Consider the following 23,864-nt stretch of genomic DNA (forward strand, 5'->3'; position numbering starts at 1 on the left):
GGAATGGTGCAGGCAAGTACCTCAAAATGTAGAGCGTTTACTATGATCTTACTATCCAGAGACCTCTGAATTGATGAGGAGAATTTGGCCAGAAAAAGGTATGTTCTGTTTCTCATAAATACACAGTGATGAGATGATAACATGGTGCTGTCTGCCCCTCATCCCCACCAGGCCCTCAGAGCCCCTGTGAGAGGACTGACCTGCGGATGGCCATAGTGGCAGATCACCTGGGTCTGAGCTGGACTGGTAAGAACACAGTAGCATGTCTCCCCCTGGAGGACAGCAGTAGAATGGCAGTCTCTCTTCTACTGCAGTGACATAACGTACCAGCCACACACACTATTACCCCACACACTGACTGGAGATGGCTAGAATACATCAGATATTTCAGATTGTGACACCATACTGTTCCTGTTGATGACTGAGCTGGGTAGGACTTCATCTGTGTAGTCTGTTCCATCTAGAGATTACTGTCATTTTTATCAGGAGGGAAAGGGAGTGTCATGGCAGTGTGCCCAGCTCCCCTCCCCGCCTGCACTGCGGCATTACGTACATGTCTGTCTGGGGGAGAGTCACCTCCCCGCCTGCACTGCAGCATTACGTACATGTCTGTCTGGGGGAGAGGAGGGGAGGAAAGAGAGGAGGAGAGGAAAGCAACGGAAACAAAGACAGGAGGGGGAAGGAGAGGAGGGGAGGAAAGAGAGGAGGAGAGGAAAGAGAGGAGAGGAAAGCAAAGGAAACAAAGACAGGAGGGGGAAGGAGAGGAGGGGAGGAAAGAGAGGAGGAGAGGATAGCAAACAAATTAAGGCAGGAGAGGAAAAGAGAGGAGGAGAGGATAGCAAAAAAATGAAGGCAGGAGAGGAAAAGAGAGGAGGGGAGGAAAGAGAGGAGGAGAGGATAACAAAGAAAATGAAGACAGGAGAGTAGAGGAGAGGAGGAGAGATAAGAGGAGAGGAAAAGAGAGGAGGGGAGGAAAGAGAGGAGGAGAGGATAAGAGGAGAGGAGGAGAGATAAGAGGAGAGGAGGAGAGATAAGAGGAGAGGAGGAGAGATAAGAGGAGAGGAGGAGAGATAAGAGGAGAGGAGGAGAGATAAGAGGAGAGGAGGAGAGATAAGAGGAGAGGAGGGGAGATAAGAGGAGAGGAGGGGAGATAAGAGGAGAGGAGGAGAGATAAGAGGAGAGGAGGAGAGATACGAGGAGAGGAGGAGAGATAAGAGGAGAGGAGGAGAGATAAGAGGAGAGGAGGGGAGATAAGAGGAGAGGAGGGGAGATAAGAGGAGAGGAGGGGAGATAAGAGGAGAGGAGGAGAGATAAGAGGAGAGGAGGAGAGATAAGAGGAGGGGGAGAACAGGGAGGAGAGGAGTCTAATCCATATTTAATGTGTTTCTGTTTCAGAGCTTGCCAGGGAAATGGATTTCTCCGTAGATGAGATCAATCACATCCGCGTGGATAACCCCAACTCTCTGACCACTCAGAGTTTCATGCTTTTAAAGAAATGGGTTAGCAGAGATGGTAAAAATGCCACAAGTATGTATCCCATTTCCTCCCTGAATTGAAAGCTTGTTTTATGTAACTAGTCATTACTGAAAACAGTAGCACCGCACAGGGCACTACACAGAGCTGTCTCAGGTCATTACTCTACACAGAGCTGTCTCAGGTCAGTACTCTACACAGAGCTGTCTCAGGTCAGTACTCTACACAGAGCTGTCTCAGGTCAGTACTCTACACAGAGCTGTCTCAGGTCATTACTCTACACAGAGCTGTCTCAGGTCAGTACTCTACACAGAGCTGTCTCAGGTCAGTACTCTACACAGAGCTGTCTCAGGTCATTACTCTACACAGAGCTGTCTCAGGTCATTACTCTAAACAGAGCTGTCTCAGGTCAGTACTCTACACAGAGCTGTCTCAGGTCAGTACTCTACACAGAGCTGTCTCAGGTCATTACTCTACACAGAGCTGTCTCAGGTCAGTACTCTACACAGAGCTGTCTCAGATCAGTACTCTACACAGAGTTGTCTCAGGTCAGTACTCTACACAGAGCTGTCTCAGATTGGACTATAGAGAACCAGCCCTGTCTGACTATAGAGAACCAGCCCTGTCTGACTATAGAGAACCAGCCCTGTCTGACTATAGAGAACCAGCCCTCTCCTGGGTAAAACAGTGTTATTTTGTTTAGAACGTGGGTGGGAGGTAATAGTGTTGTTTTGTTTAGAACGTGGGTAGGCTGTAACAGTGTTGTTTTGTTTAGAACGTGGGTAGGATGTAATAGTGTTGTTTTGTTTAGAACGTGGGTAGGATGTAATAGTGTTGTTTTGTTTAGAACGTGGGTAGGATGTAATAGTGTTGTTTTGTTTAGAACGTGGGTAGGATGTAATAGTGTTGTGTATTGCTGTTTGTAGTGTATTAACCAGTTTGCCTGTTTCTGTCTCACTTTAGCGGATTCCCTTACAGAGGTCCTGACTAAGATCAATCGGATGGATATTGTGACATTGCTGGAAGGGCCAATATTTGACTATGGTAACATTTCAGGCACAAGATGTTTTGCTGATGATAACGCAGTTTTCCTGGATCAGTGTGATGGTAAAGTTTAGCCCCATCTAGCTGAACTCTGTCTCTCTCTTTACCTCTCCTTCTTACAGAACCAGCCAGTCTAAACTAGTCGAACATAGACCCAATCTTGGCTAAATGAGTCGAACGTAGAGTCAATCGGGCTAAACAAGTCGAACGTAGAGCCAATCAGGCTAAACGAGTCGAACGTAGAGCCAATCAGGCTAAACGAGTCAAACGTAGAGCCAATCAGGCTAAACGAGTCGAACGTAGAGCCAATCAGGCTAAACGAGTCGAACGTAGAGCCAATCTGGCTAAACTAGTCGAACGTAGAGCCAATCTGAACATGATGATGACAAATTAGATGTTGATTTTATATTTATATTTTATATGCCCCCTGAAATCAATCAACACTGATACTTTTCAAACATTGCCGTGTGTTAACCCTGTCAGGGGGCATTACAACTCTACTACTGTATGTGTGACTGTATTTTATGTTGTGTAAAGTATAAAATATCATGCTACTTAACAAGCCTCTGAGGAATCACAACTAACCTATCTGATCTATGTTCTTAATTTGACCATGAGAGCAACGTTTATTTCCTTCAGTTGGGTTAAAGATTTGGTTGGTATTTTGTTCTATAATCGTTATGGTGTGTGTATACTGAAAAAAATACAGTAATGTTTAACACATTTCTCGACAAATAATATTTTATTCACAATTTGATTGTCAAGTACATGAAAACATTATTATGTTAACCAATTTATATGGCAAATGGTTCCTGTCTGTTGTGGTGTGTTGTGGTACTAAACCTCTCCTGTTCTGTTAGATAGCGGTGTGTTGTGCTACTAACCCTCTCCTGTTCTGTTAGATAGCGGTGTGTTGTGGTACTAACCCTCTCCTGTTCTGTTAGATAGCGGTGTGTTGTGCTACTAACCCTCTCCTGTTCTGTTAGATAGCGGTGTGTTGTGGTACTGCTAACGTTTCTGTTCTGACAGCATGGCTGTGGCTTTAAGGGACCTCTGCTTGTTATAGGGCTGTTAGAGCTGCTTAGGCCGTTAGTTAGTACCTCTGGTTTCTCTGAGCCTTCCTACCCTGCAGTTATCTTGCTTCTAACTCTGCTGAACCAGACCAACCCCTTCCTGCTAACCTGCTACCTGCCCCTCCCTCCCTGCTGACACCCTCAGCTGTGCTCTCACCCTCCATCCAACATACTGTTAACTAACTTAACATACAGTACCTAACTGGACGGTTGGCAGCTCTGCTACAGCCTTGTGTGGCTGCTCCCTCAGTCTTAGTAGTTCTGCTAATAACACTAGGCTAACAACGCTAGGCTAACACTAGGCAACACAATGCTAAGCTAGCAATGCTAGGCTAATGTGAAGCTAACAATGCTAGCTGTTAGGTTCTGGCTGTAGCGCTCTTCCTCAACTGCAGCTACATAAACAGAAGTTACAGTCACATTGAATTTTCATCCACTAATTTTCATTCACTTTCAACCAAGTCTTGTCTGACTAACATTTTGTTTGTCTTTTCATCTGTCAATAGGACCTTACAGTAGTATCTGATAGTTCCTGATCTGTCCATAGGACCTTACAGTAGTATCTGATAGTTCCTGATCTGTCCATAGGACCTTACAGTAGTATCTGATAGTTTCTGATCTGTCCATAGGACCTTACAGTAGTATCTGATAGTTTCTGATCTGCCCATATGACAGTTCCTAAATTTCTTGCTGCTACCCCTTCTTCCTCACCTTGTCCCCTTGTGCTCCTTGTTGTCATACCTCGCTCCTTAGGCCCCCCCCCTATATATTAGGTATGTATATAGGAACTATAGGTCTATATGTAGTCCCTCGTTAGGCCCCGCCCCCCCTATATATTAGGTATGTATATAGTAACTACAGGTCTATATGTATTCCCTCGTTAGGTCCCACCCCCCTTTATATATTAGGTATGTATATAGTAACTACAGGTCTATATGTAGTCCCTCGTTAGGCCCTGCCCCCCCCTATATATTAGGCATGTATATAGGAACTACAGGTCTATATGTAGTCACTCCTTAGGCCCCGCCCCCCTATATATTAGGTATGTATATAGTAACTACAGGTCTATATGTATTCCCTCGTTAGGTCCCACCCCCCTTTATATATTAGGTATGTATATAGGAACTACAGGTTTATATGTAGTCACTCCTTAGGCCCCGCCCCCCTATATATTAGGTATGTATATAGGAACTACAGGTCTATATGTAGTCCCTCCTTAGGCCCCGCCCCCCTATATATTAGGTATGTATATAGGAACTACAGGTCTATATGTAGTCCCTCCTTAGGCCCCGCCCCCCTATATATTAGGTATGTATATAGGAACTACAGGTCTATATGTAGTCCCTCCTTAGGCCCCGCCCCCCTATATATTAGGTATGTATATAGGAACTACAGGTCTATATGTAGTTCCTTATTTTTCACTGCTCATCCTCTGTACTTACATATCCATGTGATTAACATCACAGATTACTTGTTGACTAAACTCATTATCAAGTCATATCCAGGCCTGTATTCCAACAGGCCATTTGCAGATGAGCCATGTAAAGAACTGCTAGCTACCTGCTACCTGCTAGGCTGAATGCTAACAGCTTGCCTGTCTGTTATAAGAGTATAAGTCAGTGATTATTTGCAGGTGGCAGTATTATATGAACAGCACTCCGTCCTTCCTCCTTCCTTCCTCCATCCTCCTTCCTCCTGTACATGCTGAGTGTCTTCATGTTGTTGTGTCCCTCCATCTCAGCTCCACTGTGTTGTGGTTATCTCATCCAGGTTCCAGCAGCATCCAGCTGGAGCTTCAGACCCCCACAGGTTTGATCTGTCAGCCCCCCACCCCGCTAAGCAGCGACCACTTCTTTGACGAGGACGCTGGCCTAGACTCCCCCTCTAGAACGCCCACTAGACCATGTGACTTGTCACTCACCCAGACCACCAGCACCCCAGGCCCCGCCTCCCATGCTCAATCCCCCACAATGGTGGTAGAGGAAGACACCTCTGGACCTCTAGACTCCCGGGGAGCCGGGAAGGGCGCCGGGGAGGGTGCCGGGGAAGGCGGGGGCCCTAAAGTGACCTCCACTGAAGATGACACAGGGGTTAGCAGAGAGTCAGTGGCCTCATACAAGCCCCATAACAGGGAGGCAGGGCTGAGAGAGGAGGCTGAGCAGGATGTTGACATGGGGATGCTGATACATCAGATTGATCTTCCTCAGGGGGTGGTCAGGGAGGATGAGTGGCTGGCAGGAGCCAGAGGAGACCCATCAGAGACCCTAGGCTTTAGGCCTGTCCTGGAGGGAGAGGGGGTAGAGGGTGGTGTGTCTGGTCCTCCCGGGGAAGAGAAGGAGGAGGGGGAGTTGAGTGAGGAGAAGTTAAAGTCTCTGTTGGAGGAGATGGGGCTGGAGGAAGGCTCGGAGGACGAGGAGATGACGGAGGAAAGGATAAACGCCATCTTGTCTCAGGTTCAGCAGGCAGACAAAGATGTGATGTCATCACCTGCAGGTTGGCATAGTGAGACGTCCAGCGTGAACGTGGAGCCCCCGACACCTGGCCGCAGTCTGAGTGCTGAGGGCAACGACCTCCAGGACACCAGGTAGGATCTGATATTATTATTAAACATTAATAATGTTGTATATACAGTATAGGCTACATCCATGTTATTATACACCAGGCAGAACTTTACTCTGAAGAACATTCCCTCTTTGTCATCTCAGTCATGACAGCATTGTTTTGGTCTCTTTAAAGTCTGTTTATATGTGGTGAAGCCCAAGACATATACTACATCACCAGATGTATGTGGACCCTTCAGATGACTGGTTTCACTATTTCAGCCACACCTGCTGACAGGTGGATAACATCAGCACACAGCCATGCAATCTCCATAGACAAACATTGCAAATAAAATGGCTTGTACTGGCTCAGTGACTTTCAACGTAACACCGTCATAGGATGCCACCTTTCCAACAAGTCAGTTCGTCAAAAATGTTTCCTTCTAGCTCTGCCCTGGTCAACTGTAAGTGCTGATATTGGGGAGTGGAAATATCTAGGAACAACAATGGCTCAGCCATGAAGTGGAAGGCCACTCAAGCTTAGAGAAGGGGACTGCCAAGTGCTGAAGGGCGTAGTGCGTAAAAATCGTCTGTCCTCAGTTGCAACACTCACTACCGAGTTCCAAACTGCCTCTTGAAGCAACATCAGCACAAGAACTGTTTGTCGGGAGCTTCATGAAATGGGGTTCCATGGCCTGAAGCCGCACACAAGCCTAAGATCACCATGCGCGATGCCAAGCGTTGGCTGGAGTGGTGTAAAGCTCGCCGCTATTGGACTCTCGATGGTGGAAACGTGTTCTCTGGAGTGATGAATCACACTTCACCAACTGGGAGTCCGACAGATGAATCTGGTTTTGGCGGATGCCAGGAGAACGCTACCTACCCCAATGCATAGTGTCAACTGTAAAGTTTGGTGGATGAGGAATAATGGTTCATGGTTCGTTCCCCTTAGTTCCAGTGAACAGAGATCTTAATGCTACAGCATTCAATGACATTCTAGATGATTCTGTGCTTCCAACTTTGTGGCAACAGTTTGGGGAACGTCCTTTCCTGTTTCAGCATGACAATGCCCCTGTGCACAAAGCGAGGTCTATACAGAAATGGTTTGTTGAGATCGGTGTGGAAGAACTTGACTGGCTGCACAGAGCCCTGACTTCAACCCCATCGAACACCTTTGGGATGAATTGAAACGCCGACTACAAGCCAGGCCCTGCATAAATGTTCCAACATCTAGTGGAAGGCCTTCCCAGAAGAGTGGAGGCTGTTATAGCAGCAAAGGGAGGACCAACTGGAATGAGATGTTTGACGAGCAGGTGTCCACATACGTTTTGTCATGTAGTGTATTTCCACATTGCTTGGACAATGTTTTTCTAATTCTAATTGTAATCTCCCCGGCTCTCCCCCTCCCCCTCGCCCTCCCTCCCTCTCCCACCCTCCCGTCTCCTCCTCTCTTCCCCTTCCTCTCTCCTCCTCTCTTCCCCTTCCTCTCTCCTCCCCCTGTCTCCCTCCTCCTCCCTCCCTCTCCCACCCTCCCGTCTCCTCCTCTCTTCCCCTTCCTCTCTCCTCCTCTCTTCCCCTTCCTCTCTCCTCCCCCTGTCTCCCTCCTCCTCCCTCCCTCTCCCACCCTCCCGTCTCCTCCTCTCTTCCCCTTCCTCTCTCCTCCCCCTGTCTCCCCCCTCCTCCCTCCCTCTCCCACCCTCCCCCTCCTCCTCTCTTCCCTTTCCTCTCTCCTCCCCCACCCTCCCTCTCCCACCCTCCCCCCTCGCCCCCCCTCTCCCACCCTCCCCTTCTCTTCTCTTCCCCTTCCTCCCCCCTCCTCTCTTCCCCTTCCTCTCTCCTCCCCCTGTCTCCCCTCCACCTCCCCAAGCCCTGTGAATTCCCTGGACTCCCTGACTACATCACCTGTCCGACCAGCAGAGAAATCCAATGGAGACCACGCTGACTTCCTGTCCCAGCCCGGGTCACATCCTGAGGCCCAGGGTACATCCAACGGGGTGAAGGGTCATGGCCAGGTCGAGGACGAGGGAAGGGCGTCAGCGTCACAAGGAGGGCAGGAAGAGGGAAGCAGAAGGACTCTGGAAGAGGACAGCACAGCAGGACCAAGCAGCAAGGAGCAGCAGCAGGAGAAGGGAGGAGTGCAGGGGTCACAGCACAAAGTCCAGGTAACTCTACACATCATGACTCTGCTGTTAGTCCAGGTAACTCTACACATCATGACTCTGCTGTTAGTCCAGGTAACTGTACACATCATGACTCTGCTGTTAGTCCAGGTAACTCTACACATCATGACTCTGCTGTTAGTCCAGGTAACTCTACACATCATGACTCTGCTGTTAGTCCAGGTAACTCTACACATCATGACTCTGCTGTTAGTCCAGGTAACTGTACACATCATGACTCTGCTGTTAGTCCAGGTAACTCTACACATCATGACTCTGCTGTTAGTCCAGGTAACTCTACACATCATGACTCTGTGCTGTTATTGTGGACATGGCTGTTCTTCTGTTCTCATCCCACTCACACGGTTTATGTGTTATGGGAAAGACCAGTGTACTCTGATATCTAGCTGGTGAAGACCACGTTCAATGGATCAAGGTGGAAAACAAATGCATCTTCTTCACTTCTAACCCTTGTGGCTGGACAGTGTATTTCTTTAAGACGAACCTCTGAGTCAGGATCTAAAATCATTCCTGTCTGTCAGGATCTATGACAGGGCTGTTCTGAACCACATGACAGACAGGATCTATGACAGGGCTGTTCTGAACCACATGTCAGACAGGATCTATGACAGAGCTGTTCTGAACCACATGACAGACAGAATCTATGACAGGGCTGTTCTGAACCACATGTCAGACAGGATCTATGACAGGGCTGTTCTGAACCACATGTCAGACAGGATCTATGACAGGGCTGTTCTGAACCACATGTCAGTTGCAACGCAGGAAATAGTTGTTACTGTGTAGTCAGAGCCCTAACCCTGCCTGGTTCATCAGGAGGGTGGTAGAGATAAGGAGACCAGCTCTGATGAGGAACGGACTGTCACCACCAAGGTGTACCGACGGAGGGTCATTCTGAAGGTACCTGGCCTGCTTGTGGCACTGAGTGGTGTGTTGCCCCAATGAGGCCTGTGCTGTTATCAATGTGCTGTCTGTCTGTGTGGCCTGGGCCTGTCTGTCTGTCTGTCTGTCTGTGTGGTCTGTCTGTCTGTGTGTCCTGTCTGTCTGTGTGGCCTGGGCCTGTCTGTCTGTGTGGCCTAGGCCTGTCTGTCTGTGTGGCCTGGGCCGGATGTGACAGTCAGGCTCTACAGGAACCTAGAGCTCTGCTGCCTTTCTGCTTGACCAGCTGTTCCCAACTAGCTGTAGCTACTGGCTGACTGGGTTGATCTGTTCTACTGTCCATGTGGTATTAGCTAGTGAATGACAGTAGCACTCACCAGCTCTGGAGACTTCGGCATGTTTTACATCCATCTACTTCCTAGCCTGTCTTCATTTTAACATCAAAGATTTGACAGGTTTCATATCACAGCAAGAATTCACACTAACATTGTTCCAGATCATTCTATCATCACATCATTCTAATATACGTAGTTAAACTCAGTCTTTCATCATGGCTTGCATACTGTTGATGTTGGCTTGTGTTTTCAGTTCCATGTACAATGTTACCATCACCACCTGTGGTTTTCTCTGGATCCCTCTACGAAGTTAATCTTATGTGACATAGTCATTTAATGTTCTGTGTGTTTATTTGATGAGTGGTGGTATTAAAGGGTCATGTTGTGGCAGTGCTTTTTGCAAATGGAGCTTTGTGTTGCTATTGTCCCTAGGGCAGGTAAACTAACCTCAGGTAAACTAATGATGACAGGTAAACTAACGTCAGGCAAACTAAACTCAGGTAAACTAACCTCAGGTAAACTAATGATGACAGGTAAACTAAACTCAGGTAAACTAAACGCAAGTAAACTAATGATGACAGGTAAACTAACGTCAGGTAAACTAAACTCATGTAAACTAACCTCAGGTAAACTAATGATGACAGGTAAACTAAACTCAGGTAAACTAAACGCAAGTAAACTAATGATGACAGGTAAACTAACGTCAGGTAAACTAAACTCATGTAAACTAACCTCAGGTAAACTAACCTCAGGTAAACTAACCTCAAGTAAACTAATGATGACAGGTAAACTAACGTCAGGTAAACTAATGATGACAGGTAAACTAACCTCAGGTAAACTAATGATGACAGGTAAACTAACGTCAGGTAAACTAAACTCAGGTAAACTAAACTCAGGTAAACTAATGATGACAGGTAAAACTAACGTCAGGTAAACTAACCTCAGGTAAACTAATGATGACAGGTAAACTAACCTCAGGTAAACTAACCTCAGGTAAACTAAACTCAGCTAAACTAACCTCAGGTAAACTAACCTCAGGTAAACTAATGATGACAGGTAAACTAAACTCAGGTAAACTAACGTCAGGCAAACTCACCTCAGGTAAACTAATGATGACAGGTAAACTAACCTCAGGTAAACTAATGATGACAGGCAAACTACCGTCAGGTAAACTAACCTCAGGTAAACTAATGATGACAGGTAAACTAATGTCAGGCAAACTAACGTCAGGTAAACTAACCTCAGGTAAACTAATGATGACAGGTAAACTAATGATGACAGGTAAATCCTACTGTACCATATCATTCTCAGGGAGAACAGGCCAGAAACATCCCTGTGGAGTCAGTGACAGAAGAGCAGTTCACAGACGAGGATGGAAACATAGTCACCCGAAAAGTAACTGCTGTACCCCCCTTCACTACACACCCCACACCCCTATTACATCATCACCCTGTCCTCTTCTGATATCACCTGAACATCTCCCCCCATGCTCATCCTCCCCATCTCCAACCCCCATCCCCATTACTCTGTCCTAACATGACTTTATACCCCTCCACTCCTAAGGTCATCAGGAAAGTAGTACGTCGTATTGCTGCTACGGCAACTACTTTTACTGCTGCTACTACTGCTACTACAGAGGAGGTGAAAGCAGGAGGAGCAGTAGGAGAAGGAGGAGCAGGAGGAAGAGGAGAAGCAGCAGGAGGAGGAGGAGGCAGGAAGGAAAATAAGGGCAGGAAGAGAAACAAGCGCTCCCGAGGAAGCCCTAAGGCAGAGCAGGAGAGCTCTAAGGGTCAGAGGGGAAAGACTGAGGTTTGCTCCATGATCATAGAGTAGACTGAAGTGTGGTGTTGACACTAACGGTAGACTAGTAGTGGACAGAGTTCCAACTAGACGGTAGACTAGTAGTGGAGAGAGTTCCAACTAGACAGTAGACTAGTAGTGGAGAGAGTTCCAACTAGACGGTAGACGAGTAGTGGAGAGAGTTCCAACTAGACGGTAGACGAGTAGTGGAGAGAGTTCCAACTAGACGGTAGACTAGTAGTGGAGAGAGTTCCAACTAGACAGTAGACTAGTAGTGGAGAGAGTTCCAACTAGACAGTAGACTAGTAGTGGAGAGAGTTCCAACTAGACAGTAGACTAGTAGTGGAGAGAGTTCCAACTAGACAGTAGACTAGTAGTGGAGAGAGTTCCAACTAGACAGTAGACTAGTAGTGGAGAGAGTTCCAACTAGACAGTAGACTAGTAGTGGAGAGAGTTCCAACTAGACAGTAGACTAGTAGTGGAGAGAGTTCCAACTAGACAGTAGACTAGTAGTGGAGAGAGTTCCAACTAGACGGTAGACTAGTAGTGGAGAGAGTTCCAACTAGACGGTAGACTAGTAGTGGAGAGAGTTCCAACTAGACAGTAGACTAGTAGTGGAGAGAGTTCCAACTAGACAGTAGACTAGTAGTGGAGAGAGTTCCAACTAGACAGTAGACTAGTAGTGGAGAGAGTTCCAACTAGACAGTAGACTAGTAGTGGAGAGAGTTCCAACTAGACGGTAGACTAGTAGTGGAGAGAGTTCCAACTAGACGGTAGACGAGTAGTGGAGAGAGTTCCAACTAGACGGTAGACTAGTAGTGGAGATAGTTCCAACTAGACAGTAGACTAGTAGTGGAGAGAGTTCCAACTAGACAGTAGACTAGTAGTGGAGAGAGTTCCAACTAGACAGTAGACTAGTAGTGGAGAGAGTTCCAACTAGACAGTAGACTAGTAGTGGAGAGAGTTCCAACTAGACGGTAGACTAGTAGTGGAGAGAGTTCCAACTAGACGGTAGACTAGTAGTGGAGAGAGTTCCAACTAGACAGTAGACTAGTAGTGGAGAGAGTTCCAACTAGACAGTAGACTAGTAGTGGAAAGAGTTCCAACTAGACAGTAGACTAGTAGTGGAGAGAGTTCCAACTAGACAGTAGACTAGTAGTGGAGAGAGTTCCAACTAGACGGTAGACTAGTAGTGGAGAGAGTTCCAACTAGACGGTAGACGAGTAGTGGAGAGAGTTCCAACTAGACGGTAGACTAGTAGTGGAGATAGTTCCAACTAGACGGTAGACTAGTAGTGGAGAGAGTTCCAACTAGACAGTAGACTAATAGTGGAGAGAGTTCCAACTAGACAGTAGACTAGTAGTGGAGAGAGTTCCAACTAGACGGTAGACTAGTAGTGGAGAGAGTTCCAATTAGACGGTAGACTAGTAGTGGAGAGAGTTCCAACTAGACGGTAGACTAGTAGTGGAAAGAGTTCCAACTAGACGGTAGACTAGTAGTGGAGAGAGTTACATCTAGACGGTAGACTAGTAGTGGAAAGAGTTCCAACTAGACAGTAGACTAGTAGTGGAGAGAGTTCCAACTAGACAGTAGACTAGTAGTGGAAAGAGTTCCAACTAGACAGTAGACTAGTAGTGGAGAGAGTTCCAACTAGACAGTAGACTAGTAGTGGAGAGAGTTCCAACTAGACGGTAGACTAGTAGTGGAGAGAGTTCCAACTAGACGGTAGACGAGTAGTGGAGAGAGTTCCAACTAGACGGTAGACTAGTAGTGGAGATAGTTCCAACTAGACGGTAGACTAGTAGTGGAGAGAGTTCCAACTAGACAGTAGACTAATAGTGGAGAGAGTTCCAACTAGACAGTAGACTAGTAGTGGAGAGAGTTCCAACTAGACGGTAGACTAGTAGTGGAGAGAGTTCCAATTAGACGGTAGACTAGTAGTGGAGAGAGTTCCAACTAGACGGTAGACTAGTAGTGGAAAGAGTTCCAACTAGACGGTAGACTAGTAGTGGAGAGAGTTACAACTAGACGGTAGACTAGTAGTGGAAAGAGTTCCAACTAGACAGTAGACTAGTAGTGGAGAGAGTTCCAACTAGACGGTAGACTAGTAGTGGAGAGAGTTCCAACTAGACGGTAGACTAGTAGTGGAGAGAGTTCCAACTAGACGGTAGACTAGTAGTGGAGAGAGTTCCAACTAGACGGTAGACTAGTAGTGGAGAGAGTTCCAACTAGACGGTAGACTAGTAGTGGAGAGAGTTCCAACTAGACAGTAGACTAGTAGTGGAGAGAGTTCCAACTAGACGGTAGACTAGTAGTGGAGAGAGTTCCAACTAGACGGTAGACTAGTAGTGGAGAGAGTTCCAACTAGACGGTAGACTAGTAGTGGAGAGAGTTCCAACTAGACAGTAGACTAGTAGTGGAGAGAGTTCCAACTAGACGGTAGACTAGTAGTGGAGAGAGTTCCAACTAGACGGTAGACTAGTAGTGGAGACAATTCCAACTAGACAGTAGACACTGACGGTAGACTAGCAGTGCGGAATGCTTCAGAGTGCTGTGGTGTGTGCTTGTCAGACAGCTCAGTTCAACGTGAAGCGATCAGAGAGCTCAATCTGACCTGCTGTCAGTGTGATGTCATTGGACTGTCAGTGTTTACTGGTCAGACTATGAACCTGATGGTGCAGTGATGCCAATCAGCTGGATGTAGTGAATTAACAACTCCCTAAGTGTTTTCTTTCAGCATGTCTAGGATACTAGTGTAGAAGAGTTCCAGTCTGCCTGGTGTTTCTGTCTTTCAGCATGTCTAGGACACTAGTGGAGAAGAGTTTCAGTCTGCCTGGTGTTTCTGTGTGTTCTGCGGGCCTGCCCCTCATTCTGCCATCGTCCTGTCTAACCCCTCTCTCTGTGTGTTGCAGTCTGGAGAAGGGTCAGGGTCGAAGGTGAAAAAGAAGCAAGTGGAAAAGGATCAATGATAACAGTCGTGTGCTCAACCTGGTACGTACAAGTATGGAGCTCAGGTCTGATAGAATATGGAGGGAAATGGGGATCACTTAACACTACAGCCGGGTGGTATCCTGTCTGGATCCATTATCCTGTCGGATCCAGCAACTGGCTGTCTGGATTCATTATCCTGTCGGATCCAGCAACTGGCTGTCTGGATTCATTATCCTGTCAGATCCAGGAACCGGCTGTCTGGATTCATTATCCTGTCGGATCCAGCAACCGGGTGTCTGGATCCATTATCCTGTCGGATCCAGGACAGGCTCAGTCTTGATCCATTATCCTTTTCGGATCCAGCAACCCGGCTGTCTGGATCCATTATCCTGTCGGATCCAGGACAGGCTCAGTCTGGATCCATTATCCTGTCGGATCCAGGACAGGCTCAGTCTGGATCCATTATCCTGTCGGATCCAGCAACCGGCTGTCTGGATCCATTATCCTGTCGGATCCAGGACAGGCTCAGTCTGGATCCATTATCCTGTTGAATCCAGCAACAGGCTGTCTGGATCCATTATCCTGTCGGATCCAGCAACCGGCTGTCTGGATCCATTATCCTGTCGGCTCCAGGACATACTCAGTTTGGATCCATTATCCTGTCAGATCCAAGAACCAGCTGTCTTGATCCATTAGCCTGTCGGATCCAGCAACCGGCTGTCTGGATCCATTATCCTGTCGGATCCAGCAACTGGCTGTCTGGATCCATTATCCTGTCGGATCCAGGACAGGCTTAGTCTGGATCCATTATCCTGTCGGATCCAGGACAGGCTCAGTCTGGATCCATTATCCTGTTGTCACCAGGGCATGCTCAGTTTGGATCCATTATCCTGTCAGATCCAGGAACCAGCTGTCTTGATCCATTGTCCTGTCGGATCCAGCAACCGGCTGTCTGGATCCATTATCCTAACCCTAACCCTACTGACAACATGCTAACTCAGCCCTATAGAGAGGACCCTACTAACAACATGCTAACTCAGACCCCTAGAGATGTGACCCTACTAACAACATGCTAACTCAGCCCCCTAGAGATGTGACACTACTGACAACATGCTAACTCAGCCTCCTAGAGATGTGACCCTACTGACAACATGCTAACTCAGCCCTATATAGATGTGACCCTACTGACAACGTCCCAACTCAGCCCTATATAGATGTGACCCTACTGACAACATGCTAACTCAGCCCTATATAGATGTGACCCTACTGACAACATGCTAACTCAGCCCTATATAGATGTGACCCTACTGACAATGTGCCAACTCAGCCCTATATAGATGTGACCCTACTGACAACATGCTAACTCTGCCCTATATAGATGTGACCCTACTGACAACATGCTAACTCAGCCCTATATAGATGTGACCCTACTGACAACATGCTAACTCAGCCCTATATAGATGTGACCCTACTGACAACATGCTAACTCAGCCCCCTAGAGATGTGACCCTACTGACAATGTGCCATCTCAGCCCTATATAGATGTGACCCTACTGACAACATGCTAACTCTGCACTATATAGATGTGACCCTACTGACAACATGCTAACTCAGCCCTATATAGATGTGACCCTACTGACAACATGCTAACTCAGCCCTATATAGATGTGACCCTACTGACAACATGCTAACTCAGCCCTATATAGATGTGACCCTACTGACAACATGCTAACTCTGCCCTATATAGATGTGACCCTACTGACAACATGCTAACTCAGCCCTATATAGATGTGACCCTACTGACAACATGCTAACTCTGCCCTATATAGATGTGACCCTACTGACAACATGCTAACTCAGCCCTATATAGATGTGACCCTACTGACAACATGCTAACTCAGCCCTATATAGATGTGACCCTACTGACAACATGCTAACTCTGCCCTATATAGATGTGACCCTACTGACAACATGCTAACTCAGCCCCATATAGATGCGACCCTACTGACAACATGCTAACTCAGCCCTATATAGATGTGACCCTACTGACAACATGCTAACTCAGCCCCCTAGAGATGTGACCCTACTGACAACATGCTAACTCTGCCCCCTAGAGATGTGACCCTACTGACAACATGCTAACTCTGCCCCCTAGAGATGTGACCCTACTGACAACATGCTAACTCAGCCCCCTAGAGATGTAACCCTACTGACAACATGATAACTCTGCCCCCTAGAGATGTGACCCTACTCACAACATGCTAACTCAGCCCCCTAGAGATGTGACCCTACTGACAACATGCTAACTCAGCCTCCTAGAGATGTAACCCTACTGACAACATGCTAACTCAGCCCCCTAGAGATGTGACCCTACTGACAACATGCTAACTCAGCCCCCTAGAGATGTGACCCTACTGACAACATGCTAACTCAGCCCCCTAGAGATGTGACCCTACTGACAACATGCTAACTCTGCCCCCTAGAGATGTGACCCTACTGACAACATGCTAACTCACACTTTCTGAGGGCCTTGCAGTCTTGTTAGTTTAGCTGGTTGGTGCAGTTGGTTAATCAAGAGAGACAAACTATTCACAACATACACAGTGGTGAGAGAATTAAACTCATGTTGATCTAAATCACCTATCATATGTTTTTTGTTTTGCAGGTTTGTTGATGTTTCATGACTTCCTGGAAGGGAGATGACTGGAACTTGAAGCAGGAGAACAGCCAATCAGAACGTGTGTCTGCAGCTTTCACGTTAACGCATGGTTTTACAGCAAGACCACTTTATTTGATTTCGCATGAGCATGAAAAAATTACTTTTCTGTCCACAACCTGGGCTCCAGTCATGACCTGTTGTTACCACGGTGACAGGAGAACAGGGGTGTGGTCTGCTCCATCATGGCGTCAGGACAACAGTAGCCACGCCTCCAAGCATCTCTCGGACCAATGAGGTACAACAGGACGTTTGATTGACAGATTAGAGGAACACTTGGAGTCACCTTCTACAAGCCTTATATATTCTGTCCTGTAGCCACACCACTGGGGTGGGTGTATAATGTGGTTGTGTTTTTTAATAACAACGGGTGGTTTGGTTGAATATAAATGACACTGTAAAAACTTCTGAAGTTAGTCACTGATAGTTTGTTTTCTGCACTGGTAGGACAGCTTCGCAAAGCATTGGAATGAAATGCCTATATTGATTCCACCTTTATGAAAATGCTTGGGTGTTACTGCACATGTCTAATTATCAGCAGGAAATATTTGTCAAATGGAAATGGTAGCTTGATTTGAACTCCACTGCAACTCTCAAACATCACTTCTGTGAACATATTTCCTCAGAGTACTAATATTTTGATGCATGAGATTCACCTGGTTTGACTTAGTTTTCCTCATTTGCGAACATTGTATTATGAAATAAGGTGTTACTTCTATCAGTGTCTGTCTACTCTGCTCTGGCACTGACTGTTTTAAAGAGACATGAACACACAGCCACCTGGGGGACAGCAGGACAGAGAGGGAGACTTCATTCTAATGCTTTATGAGGGCCCACAGTGTAACATGGAATATGCCTCTACTATTAAAGACGTGGAGATATGAGAGCTCCCAATATATAATGTAGACTGTCACATTGGAAAGGGTTAGAGCGTTTACCCCAATTTATAATGTAGACTGACACATTGGAAAGGGTTAGAGAACATTTACCCCAATATATAATGTAGACTGTCACATTGGAAAGAGTTAGAGAGGTATTACCCCAATATATAATGTAGACTGACACATTGGAAAGGGTTAACAGTTCTCATGCGTATTTGCTCCAAACCAATCATTGGTCATTGTTTTAGCAGTGTAATGTTATGTTTAAAGGGGCATTTTTTTCTTTGGGGTTTGGTGCCATATTCTCTTCATATGAGACCACCTAAAGCATTGATTGATGATCTGGTAACACATGACAACCAACATGGATGATCCCATTCATTATTTAAGCAGAAATAAATTGTGTTTAAACTGAAACAGTCTGAGGTTGTTTTCATCCATCTCTACAGTATGTTCCAAATACTTTGGAGGATTTTATTTAACAATATAATAACATACATAATGTTTGAATAGTGTTCAGTTATGAGGTTGACTTACACTGAGAATACAAAACATTAGTGTTACGCACGCCTCTATGAAGAGGGAACGCAACACCCTGCTACAACTAAACTCTCTGTGAAGTGAAAAAGGTATGGACTGTAGGTGCGAGTAAGGATGACAACAGGCAGAATGTGGTACCGTTTACAAGGACTTTATTCCTTTACACGGTAATATGGGGAAAAGGGGCTGGACGGAACCAAAGCAAAGAAAGTAAATCTCAAAGCCCCCTCTCCTATCTTACCTGCCTACCCACTACTTACCTAATTTACCACCACCTGGTGCCCTAACCAAAATACAGGGGGTGGTCCGCCCAGGTCTTACCTAGTGTGCCTAGACAGTGAATATACTACGGGTATATGTATGCCCGCGGGCCTCTTGCCTAAGCACTCCCAAGGTGCCTTCCCCTTCTCCCCTGGGAACAAATTAAACAGAATATTAAACAATTTCACAAACAAACTAAGAAACAAAGTACATCAAATAAGCTCTATCTGAGCAACAAACTCACAAAACATACCAACTTCCCAGCAATGAACTCCCATCAAAATCAACCTCTAGCCAAATCTCTCTCTGCAATGACCTCTCTGCAATGACCTCCCAGCAAATCTCTCTCAGTAATCCCTACCTCCAAAATCTCTCTCTCCTGAACAGAACACTGGCTTTTATATAGCTTCAGAATGAATGTATAATTGGAGACAGCTGTGTCTTGACGAGGGGCGGGGTCAGCTCTCCAATTAGCCCTGGAATCGACCAATCAGCTGCTTGAGGGATTTCAGGAAGCCATTTCCTGAAATAAAACACATGCAAATACACAAACTACAACACAAACTGGGGAACGTAACAATTAGGAACACCTGCTCTTTCAATGACAGAAGGATCAGGTGAATCCAGGAGAAAGCAATGATCCCTTATTGATGTCACTTGTTAAATCCATTTCAATCAGTGTAGATGAAGGGGAGGAGACGGGTTAAAGAAGGATTTTAAGCCTTGAGTCAATTTTTGTATTTGTATTTATTATGGATCCCCATTAGTTCCTGCCAAGGCAGCAGCTACTCTTCCTGGGGTTTATTATGGATCCCCATTAGTTGGGGTTTATTATGGATCCCCATTAGTTGGGATTTATTATGGATCCCCATTAGTTGGGGTTTATTATGGATCCCCATTAGTTCCTGCCAAGGCAGCAGCTACTATTCCTGGGGTTTATTATGGATCCCCATTAGTTCCTGCCAAGGCAGCAGCTACTCTTCCTGGGGTTTATTATGGATCCCCATTAGTTCCTGTCAAGGCAGCAGCTACTCTTCCTGGGGTTTATTATGGATCCCCATTAGTTCCTGCCAAGGCAGCAGCTACTCTTCCTGGGGTTTATTATGGATCCCCATTAGTTGGGGTTTATTATGGATCCCCATTAGTTCCTGCCAAGGCAGCAGCTACTCTTCCTGGGGTTTATTATGGATCCCCATTAGTTCCTGCCAAGGCAGCAGCTACTCTTCCTGGGGTTTATTATGGATCCCCATTAGTTCCTGTCAAGGCAGCAGCTACTCTTCCTGGGGTTTATTATGGATCCCCATTAGTTCCTGTCAAGGCAGCAGCTACTCTTCCTGGGGTTTATTATGGATCCCCATTAGCTCCTGTCAAGGCAGCAGCTACTCTTCCTGGGGTTTATTATGGATCCCCATTAGTTCCTGTCAAGGCAGCAGCTACTCTTCCTGGGGTTTATTATGGATCCCCATTAGTTCCTGCCAAGGCAGCAGCTACTCTTCCTGGGGTTTATTATGGATCCCCATTAGTTCCTGTCAAGGCAGCAGCTACTCTTCCTGGGGTTTTTTATGGATCCCCATTAGTTCCTGCCAAGGCAGCAGCTACTCTTCCTGGGGTTTATTATGGATCCCCATTAGTTCCTGTCAAGGCAGCAGCTACTCTTCCTGGGGTTTTTTATGGATCCCCATTAGTTCCTGTCAAGGCAGCAGCTACTCTTCCTGAGGTTTATTATGGATCCCCATTAGTTCCTGCCAAGGCAGCAGCTACTCTTCATGGGGTCTAGCATTATTAAGGCATTTATTTACAATAAAAAATATTAAATTACATTACATTTCATAACACATTGTGTTCCCTCAGTACACTACTCTACTAGCACATATATACAATACAACATCCATGTGTACATGTGTGTAGAGACAGATTGTGTATGTGTGTGTAGAGACAGATGGTGTATGTGTGTGTAGAGACATGGATTGTGTATGTGGATTGTGTATGGATTGTGTGTGTGTAGTGTACGTGTGTGTAGAGACATGGATTGTGTATGTGTGTGTAGTGTATGTGTGTGTAGAGACATGGATTGTGTATGTGTGTGTAGTGTATGTGTGTGTAGAGACATGGATTGTGTATGTGTGTGTAGTGTACCTGTGTAGAGACATGGATTGTGTATGTGTGTGTAGTGTATGTGTGTGTAGAGACATGGATTGTGTATGTGTGTGTAGTGTACCTGTGTAGAGACATGGATTGTGTATGTGTGTGTAGAGATGTATTGTGTATGTGTGTGTAGAGACATGGATTGTGTATGTGTGTGTAGAGACATGGATTGTGTATGTGTGTGTAGTGTACCTGTGTAGAGACATGGATTGTGTATCTGTGTGTAGTGTACTTGTGTAGAGACATGGAGTGTGTATGTGTGCGTAGAGACATGGATTGTGTGTGTGTGTGTAGTGTACATGTGTGTAGAGACATGGATTGTGTATGTGTGTGTAGTGTACGTGTGTGTAGAGACATGGATTGTGTATGCGTGCCGTTCAGAGGGTGACGTTTTAAGTGCCTTTGAGCAGGTATGGTAGCAGGTGCCAGACACACTGGTTTGTGTCAATAACTGCAATGCTGCAGGGTTTTCATGTTCAGACAGTTTCCCACGTGTAACAAGCATGAACGGTCCACCAACCAAAGGACATCCAGCCAACTTGACAGAACTATGTGAACATGGGCCGTAGAGTCAACATGGGCCAGCATCACTGTGGAAGTCTTTCGACACCTGGAGTCCATGCCCCGACGAACTGAGGCTGTTCTGAGGGCAAAAGGGAGTGCAACTCAATATCAGGAAGGTGTTCCTAATATTTTGTCCACTCAGTGTAGATAGCGTAGTAGTTATTTCTGGACCGTTCAGTTGAGCAGCGCCTTCTGCATTTAATGTAGTTCCACAGGTGGCGACGGGGGGTCACTGTCTACACATACATCATCACAACAAAACACTACAAACATTAACCACTCCGCTCTGTTGACGTTGCGGGAAGGAAGATGGCGGACAGTTCCAGTGAGAGCCATACTGACGGGGCTGCTAGCAGTTCATCTCCTCGTCTAACGTGTCCAAACCAGGCGTAGTCATTTCTCCGCTCAGAAGAACCGACTCGCTACAAAAAGAGGCCAGAGTGTTGAACATCGAGATAGAAACATTCAGACATAAATATACAGCAGGAGGAGAACAACGAACTTCTCATCTGTAGATAGGCAGTCGCTTCTCTGTGCTACTGGTGGCTCTTAAACAATCTGATGGCCTTGAGATAGAAGCTGTTTATTAATCTGTCCCAGCTTTGATCTGTCCCAGCTCTCTGTCCCAGCTTTGATGCATCTGTACTGATCTCGCCTGCTGGCTGGATGGAAGCGGGGTGAACAGGCAGTGGCTCGGGTGGCTGAGGTCCTTGATGTTCTTTTTGGTCTTCCTGTGACATCGGGTGCTGTAGATGTCCTGGAGAGCAGGTAGTTTTCCCCCGGTGATGCGTTGGACAGACCGCACCACCCTCTGGAGAGCCTTGCGGTTGTGGGCGGTGCAGTTGCCGTACCAGGCGGTGATACAGCCCGACAGGATGCTCTCAATTGTGCACCTGTAAAAGTTAGTGAGGGTTTTCGGTGACAAGCCACATTTTTTCAGCCTCCTGAGGTTGAAGAGGTTGCGGTTGCGCTGTTGCGCCTTCTTCACCACACTGTCTGTGTGGGTGGACCATTTCAGTTTGTCGGTGATATGTACACAGAGGAACTTAAAACTTTCCACCTTCTCTACTGCTGTCCCGTCAATGTGGATAGGGGGGTGCTCCCTTTGCTGTTTCCTGTTTCCGATCATCTCTTTTGTTTTGCTGACATTGAATGAGAGGTTATGTTCCTGACACCACACTCCGAGGGCCCTCACATCCTTGCTGTAGACCGTCTTGTGGTTGTTGGTAATCAAGCCAACCACTGTAGAGTCGTCTGCAAACTTGGTGATTGAGTTGGAGGCGTGCATGGCCACGCAGTAGTGGGTGAACAGGGAGTTCAGAAGAGGGCTGAGAATGAACCCTTGTGGTGCCCCAGTGTTGAGGATCAGCTGAGTGGAGATGTTGTTTCCTACCTTCACCACCTGGGGGCGGCCCGTCAGGAAGTCCAGGACCCATTTGAACAGGACAGGGTCGAGAACCAGGGTCTCAAGCTTAATGATGAGTTTGGAGGGTACTATGGTGTTGCAAAAATCACTGAAGCTGGAGTCTCATATCTCCCTCTCTTTAACTTTAAGCATCAGCTGTCAGAGCAGCTTACTCTGTACCTGTACACAGCCCATCTGTAAATGGCCCACCCAACTACCTCATCCCCATATTGTTATTTTCCTCTTGCACCCCAGTATCTCTATTTGGACATCATCATCTGCACATCTATCACTCCCGTGTTAATGCTAAATCGTAATTATTTCACCTCTATGGCCTATTTATTGCCTTACCTCACTACTCTTCTACATTTGCACACACTATACATAGATTTTTCTATTGTGTTATTGACTGTACGTTTGTTTATGTGTAACTTTATGTGTTGTTTGTGTCTCACTGCTTTGCTTTATCTTGGCCCGGCCTCAGTTGTAAATGAGAACTTGTTCTCAACTGGCCTACCTGGTTAAATAAAGGTGTTCTCAACTGGCCTACCTGGTTAAATAAAGGTGTTCTCAACTAGCCTACCTGGTTAAATAAAGGTGTTCTCAACTGGCCTACCTGGTTAAATAAAGGTGTTCTCAACTGGCCTACCTGGTTAAATAAAGGTGTTCTCAACTGGCCTACCTGGTTAAATAAAGGTGTTCTCAACTGGCCTACCTGGTTAAATAAAGGTGTTCTCAACTAGCCTACCTGGTTAAATAAAGGTGTTCTCAACTGGCCTACCTGGTTAAATAAAGGTGTTCTCAACTGACCTACCTGGTTAAATAAAGGTGTTCTCAACTGGCCTACCTGGTTAAATAAAGGTGTTCTCAACTAGTCTACCTGGTTAAATAAAGGTGTTCTCAACTGGCCTACCTGGTTAAATAAAGGTGTTCTCAACTAGCCTACCTGGTTAAATAAAGGTGTTCTCAACTGGCCTACCTGGTTAAATAAAGGTGTTCTCAACTGGCCTACCTGGTTAAATAAAGGTGTTCTCAACTGGCCTACCTGGTTAAATAAAGGTGTTCTCAACTGGCCTACCTGGTTAAATAAAGATGTTCTC

General features: G+C 46.3%; 1 protein-coding gene across 1 annotated transcript in view; it reads left to right on the forward strand.

The window, feature by feature from the left end:
• Positions 1–18,261, forward strand: part of LOC139381245 (ankyrin-3-like) — a 201,276-nt gene extending 183,015 nt beyond the window's left edge. Inside the window, exons 39-48 of the mRNA XM_071124721.1 lie at positions 172–246; positions 1,396–1,527; positions 2,437–2,580; positions 5,361–6,174; positions 7,998–8,292; positions 9,124–9,207; positions 10,833–10,916; positions 11,085–11,330; positions 14,234–14,312; positions 16,918–18,261. Of these exons, the coding sequence (XP_070980822.1) occupies positions 172–246; positions 1,396–1,527; positions 2,437–2,580; positions 5,361–6,174; positions 7,998–8,292; positions 9,124–9,207; positions 10,833–10,916; positions 11,085–11,330; positions 14,234–14,290 (1,931 nt within the window). The 3' untranslated portion in view covers positions 14,291–14,312; positions 16,918–18,261. The remainder of the gene's footprint in view (positions 1–171; positions 247–1,395; positions 1,528–2,436; positions 2,581–5,360; positions 6,175–7,997; positions 8,293–9,123; positions 9,208–10,832; positions 10,917–11,084; positions 11,331–14,233; positions 14,313–16,917) is intronic.
• Positions 18,262–23,864: the final 5,603 nt, after the last annotated feature.

This window comes from Oncorhynchus clarkii, chromosome 23 (assembly GCF_045791955.1).
Source record: "Oncorhynchus clarkii lewisi isolate Uvic-CL-2024 chromosome 23, UVic_Ocla_1.0, whole genome shotgun sequence".
Classification (NCBI taxonomy): domain Eukaryota; kingdom Metazoa; phylum Chordata; class Actinopteri; order Salmoniformes; family Salmonidae; genus Oncorhynchus; species Oncorhynchus clarkii.